Genomic DNA, 6,000 nt, shown 5'->3' with positions numbered 1-6,000 from the left:
TTTGTAATGTGTTAGTTTACGATACAAGGAGTTCTGTGTACCTGAGGTGAGTTGCTTCTGGTTGCTGTGTCTCCAAACAGCAGAGTTCAGACCTTTGGTTTGATGTCCATATTCACAACTGTGGTGGAGTAAGAAACTTTTACTCTAGAATTCTTTGTGCCAGTATGGGTAATGTTGGAATTTATATGGATGGTGTAGTAGTTACGGATCTTAGTTCTGTATTAGCAGCTCTGGCAATAGGACTTAGGTCATTTAAGGACCTAGTTAACACTTTTGTGTATGCTAGTCAAGTTAACTGTTGAGTCTCTCCTTTTGGTACTGATGAATGCAAAGGTTGAACTTAGAAGCCTGTTTCAGCCACTGAAATGTTGCATGGGTCACATATGGGTGTGTACAATAGCATGTACATTGATTAGGAAATGTGTTTTCATCATTAGTTGCCAGCACCTGGACCACAAACTTAATATGCTGTGGTTTTCTGTCTCTTGAAGGATAAAGTGAATAATCTTAATGTAACTAGAAGCTGAGTTGATGGTGAGTGAAACGTTCTGAAACTGTTGTTGGAAAGCACTGCGTAACAATTTGCTGAGTGTCCAGCTGAATCATCAGCAGAAGTTCTCAATGACCTCACCCTCTTGCTCAGCGTTATAGCCTTTTGGGAAAAGGGAGGAAAATATGAAAACACTTCCATTCTTCAAATTTTGCTGATTTGTAATACTTAATTGTCACTGAGTTAGTTACATTAAACGATCCACATGTGGTTTAAATAAGCAGCCAAAGTAGTGTATCTTTCTTTTGACTACTTTTTTTTTTTTTTTTCCTTTAGACCTGATATATGAAGTTGAAATGTCATGTGTTGGCTGTGCTGGCTGTTACACCAGTTAATAATTTGCAATACAACCCTGTTTTCAATAATTTATGTCTTTGGACACTTCAGCTGTTCAGGATGTAGTTTTCAATGCCAGGTCCCTGTGCCAGGCTGAAGTTTTAGACATTGCTGATTTGGAGAATGAGATGGAGGAAAATTATGTTTCACCTAGCTAGACACACCATTGTATCTGAACTGAGTGGCTGTTACTCCTTCTGTGGTTTGTAGCAAGGACTTGAAATCTACAAGGAATTCTGAAGAGTGTTCCTTACAGTGTGTTCCAGACAAGCTAGCTAAACAAAGTTATCAGCCTCCAAAATTCAAAACTCTTGGATGGTTCTACTCGATCCTTCTACAGCTGTGGTGTAGGTGACAGCACTTGCAGAAAGGTAGATGTCACTGTGCCTCTCTGGCAAGTAGGAACAGTAGTTTTGTCTGTAAAATGAAGAATTATTATTCAGGAGATTAGGAAAAGGATTAATAGTCCTTTCTTGCAGATTGCTTGTTTGTTTGTTAGCTGGGGAATGACTAAGGGCTTGATTCTGCCATGACGTATCCATTGCAGAGTCTCCCTGAAAATAGTGTAGTGGCTTTCAAAGTAAAAATAAAGTCAGTGAAAGATTAAGGGACAAAATTAAGAACAAGTTAATATGAGCAAAAAACTGGATTATTCGTGCTTTTGTTTGCTTAATTAGTAACACTTGAAAAGGGTATTTGTGGTGTTTCAATATTGATCTCAGTGGAAGCCTCTGATAGCACCTGGAATAGGGCATCATTTTAATTGGAAAGCAGAAGAAAACCCTTGTATTAAAGATGACTGCTTTTACAAGGGCACACTGGCAACCAGCAGAGAGAGAAAATTTCTGTCATCTTATTCAGGTACTGGGAGATCAATGTGAGATGGTTTGACAACTTTGGAGAATAATTACCTGTTACAGCATCCTTTATCCTTTTTGTTACAAAAGCAACTTTCAGTAGTCATTAAGCAGCATATATTAATTTATGTAGTCACTTTTAAAATTTTGCCTTTTAAAAAAAGCTGTAGAGTTTATAAATCTGATCATACTCCTTGTATGTACTGTGTTGTTTGTATTTCTCAGAAGAATTTTTTACATCCAGGTTGACAGTGGTACTTGGTCATAGTATTAGTTAGTCAATCAAGAATGTTGCTCTGGGGGAAGTAGGAGCTGCCTTTTGGAGCATACAGTAAACCTGTCCCCTCTTCCCCACCGGATTGTGTCTTTAGGAAAAATTAATATAGTCAAAGCATGACTTTAGGTGTATGGTAAACTAATACTAATAGACTAATTTGGTGGCCATCTATGATGAGGTTACAGCATTGATGGATAGGGGAAGAGCAACTGACATCATCTACCTGGACTTGTCCAAAGCATTTGATACTGTCCCACACAACATCCTTGTCTCTAAACTGGAAAGACATGGTTTTGATGGATGGACCACTCGGTGGATAAGGAATTGTCTGGATGGTCGCACTCGAAGAGTTGTGGTCAACGGTTCAATGTCCACGTGGAGGCCTGTGACGAGTGGTGTTCCTCAGGGGTCAGTACTGGGGCCAGTGCTATTTAACATCTTTGTTGGAGACATGGACAGTGGGATCGAGTGCACCCTCAGCAAGTTTGCAGATGACACCAAGTTGTGTGGTGTTGTGGACACGCTGGAGGGAAGGGATGCCATCCAGAGGGAGCTTGACAGGCTGGAGAGGTGGGCCTGTGAGAACCTCATGAAGTTCAACAAGGCCAAGTGCAAGGTCCTGCACATGGGTCGGGGCAATCCCAAGCACAAGTCCAGGCTGGGCGGAGAATGGATCGAGAGCAGCCCTGAGGAAAAGGACTTGGGAGTGCTGGTTGATGAGAAGCTCAACATGAGCCGGCAATGTGCGCTGGCAGCCCAGAAAGCCAACCGTATCCTGGGCTGTATCAAAAGAAGCGTGACCAGCAGGTCGGGGGAAGTGATTCTGCCCCTCTACTCTGCTCTCGTGAGACCCCACCTGGAATACTGTGTTCAGCTCTGGAGTCCCCAACACAAGAAGGACATGGAGCTGCTGGAGAGGGTCCAGAGGAGGGCCACGAAGATGATCCGAGGGCTGGAGCACCTCTGCTATGAAGACAGGCTAAGAGAGTTGGGACTGTTCACCCTGGAGAAGAGAAGGCTCCAGGGTGATCTTATAGCAGCTTTCCAGTACCTAAAGGGGGCCTACAGGAAAGCTGGAGAGGGACTTTTTACAAGGGTGTGTAGTGATAGGACAAGGGGCAATGGCTTTAAACTGAAAGAGGAGAGATTTAGATTAGATATAAGGAAGAAATTTTTTACATTGAGGGTGGTGAGGCAGTGGAACAGGTTGCCCAGAGAAGTTGTGGATGCCCCATCCCTGGAGGTGTTCAAGGCCAGGTTGGATGAGGCTTTGGGCAACCTGGTGTAGTGGAGGGTTTCTCTGCCAATGGCAGGGGGGTTGGAACCAGATGATCTTTAAGGTCCCTTCCAACCCTAACCATTCTATGATTCTATGGTAAACCTCTTAGACCCTAGACAGGCCTGTGAGATTACACTGTGAGAGATCACTGTGAGAGAACACCAATAGATGCTTCTGGCCTACTCTTCAAATAGAGGGATTTTTGGTAAGATATTTCCCTCCTCACCATTCTTCCACTTTTTTGAAATAACATGTGTTCCTGAGTTTGCAGTAAGAAGACATACCTCACAGGCAGTAGATGCAGGCAGTTCAGATAGTAGAGTGTGAATTTCTAGAAAAGACTAGAGGAGAGGCCACTTTCATACTGTACTCAATCTAGCCAATAAGATTTCACATGCACCTAATCTATGTGGTATATCTTTCTGCAATAGAAGAATTGAAGAAAGTTGCTTTTGAATTTCACGTCCTGAAAGTATTGATCTTTAAGGCTGAGGCTGTGTATGCTTTGAATTTTAATGTTCCTCTCCTTTCTCTCTTTCCAGCTGGAATGCTTTCTGCTTTCCCTGCAGGATTATAAGATTTGTTATTCAGAAGAGCAAAACTGAAAGATGCCATCTGAGAGGTGCCTGAGGTATAGTACTTGGTAGTGTGTAGGAAGTGGTTCACTTTTAGGACGATGTTTACAAAACATCGGTTAGCAGCAAGTAGGAAAGTGAAACTAATAGTTCTGTTGTTTAGGTAGGAACTCACATTATTAAACACATATCCATGTTATAATCTGCAAAATATTACTTTCTTGTTGGCTGTTATCTCTAGCAGAGAGAAGCGCGCCTGGGATTGATTTGGGACGCATAGTCTCTTTGTATGTTATCTTGTTTGTGCCTTTGTCTATACTTGGAATTTTTGCTTGTGGAATCAACTGGCATTTTACATTCATGTATCTGATGATCATTTTTGGTATATGTAGTGTTCTACTATTCAGGACCGGTATTACTCTTCCAGTTCTTTGAAATGGCTTCAAAGTATTCTCTCCGAACTCATCTTCTTGCCTTCCAGAATCTCTCATTCTGTCTCTTTCCCTCTTACAGAGTCTTAATCATCTATACATACTTGCCAGTCTAGCCTTTCTTAATTATTTGTATTGCCCATTGTCTCATCAGCAAACTCTATATTTATAATTTAATTAGTTTCTGGGAGCACTTTCAGGCAGAACACTCAGCCGAATTTATTAATCTAGTTGCCTTTCTGAAGACCCTTGCACCAGTATGATACACTGGTAGTAGTTCTGTTTTACAAAGTGGTTAACACTCATGGGCTGGCCTGGGAGCTCAGATATCTACCTGGGATTATTGGGACATTGTATCATTTCAGTTCTGTTCCCTTTTCCCTGCCGTGCTTCTGCAGCAGAAGAGAATCAGGAGTTCCTTTTTTTATAGCTGTTGAGTTTATCAACTGACAATATCGCTAAAAAGTGGCCATGTTATGTTTAATGAATCAGTGCTTTTTCATTCGTAAATTCCAGTTAAATCGTCTTATGTATATATGTTCTTCATAAGTTGTTAACACAAGGGTTACAGGCAATCGATTTTTCGGTTTGGTCATTGAATTGAAAAAAGGATTATGATAGAGCTCGATTTAAAACCTTAGATGCCTGAGTTTGTGTGTGTATGTGTGTATACATACGGGCATACACACACATATATATGTAAAATTTCCCCACAAAAACCGCTCTTGTGCCTTGCCTCCCCAGTCTGTTTTCTATTGAGTAAAATAGTCCTTTTCTGATGGGAAAGCACTTTTTCCTCTGTATGATGGTGAAAAAAGCAAGAGGAATGAAGATCTTGGTTCACAACATTGGGAGAGAGCTAATAAAAACAGAAATAAAGAGAAACCATCTCTAGGTGTAATTAGTTTATTATACTTGCACAGGTTATCTTCCCATTTTTTAATGCTATCAGTTCCCTTATGAAAAAAAAAAACCCAAACCAACCCCAAAATCTCCCTGAAACTCCAATGTTCTTCCAGGTTCTTAAGGGGGAAACTAGGGTGAGCAGACTCAGTTTCCTAGGAATCAATAACAAAACTGATGGTTAACCTTTGATTTCAGATTCTTTATTGCTGTTGATGAAGGCTGGAGAAAAAATAGTTTCATTAGTTTATTTTTTTTAATATGGCAAGTTGAACCTCCAGCATTGCCTGCTGAAAATAATACATCTTGGTTTGATTTAGTAACTTTGCAACAGAAATTACGAAAGATAAATAATCGTTAGAAGTAATTCCCTTGTATTTTAACAAGTTACATTTCTTAATAATTGTCATTTAGAATATCAGTGAGGTTCCACAAACAGAACAGCTGAAGGAAAAAGAATTATTTGAATGAATCATTTTGAAATGTATGTAGGATATTCCATGTGTGAAATTTCACCTGTTAAAGAGGGGGTGAAATTCAGATACAGGTTATTCCTGTGTACTTCCTCTTTGGCCATCCTTCTAGAAATAATGTCTTAGTTCTTGTCTTTTTAAAAGATTAGGTTAGATTACAGCAAACAGTCTCCAAGGCAGGTCCATATTAATTTACAGGTGCCCAAGGTGCAGGAGTGAGGTAGGCAATACAGAGAGTGTGCGTTGATGGGAAAGGAGAATATTGCAACCACACAGCTTCTGCGTAGCATGTGCATGGAGTGAATTACATGATTGTAGT

The 6,000-nt window shown here is 40.5% G+C and overlaps 1 protein-coding gene across 8 annotated transcripts in view; it reads left to right on the top strand.

Moving 5' to 3' along the window:
* The first annotated feature begins 3,907 nt into the window (after positions 1-3,907).
* The window catches only part of KLHL32 (kelch like family member 32), a 97,766-nt gene continuing 95,673 nt past the window's right edge, over positions 3,908-6,000 (top strand). For 7 of the 8 annotated variants that reach the window (XM_086608175.1, XM_086608174.1, XM_086608173.1 and 4 more), the window contains exon 1: positions 3,908-3,930. In XM_086608175.1, the coding sequence (XP_086464301.1) occupies positions 3,908-3,930 (23 nt within the window). Of the gene's footprint in view, positions 3,934-6,000 lie in introns of all 8 variants that reach the window. The other variant, XM_086608171.1, reaches the window with a different exon arrangement.

This window comes from Tauraco erythrolophus, chromosome 2, assembly GCF_009769465.1.
Source record: "Tauraco erythrolophus isolate bTauEry1 chromosome 2, bTauEry1.pri, whole genome shotgun sequence".
NCBI lineage: Eukaryota > Metazoa > Chordata > Aves > Musophagiformes > Musophagidae > Tauraco > Tauraco erythrolophus.
Note: the sequence above shows the minus strand (reverse complement) of the source record. Positions and strands in the feature narration are given on the sequence as shown.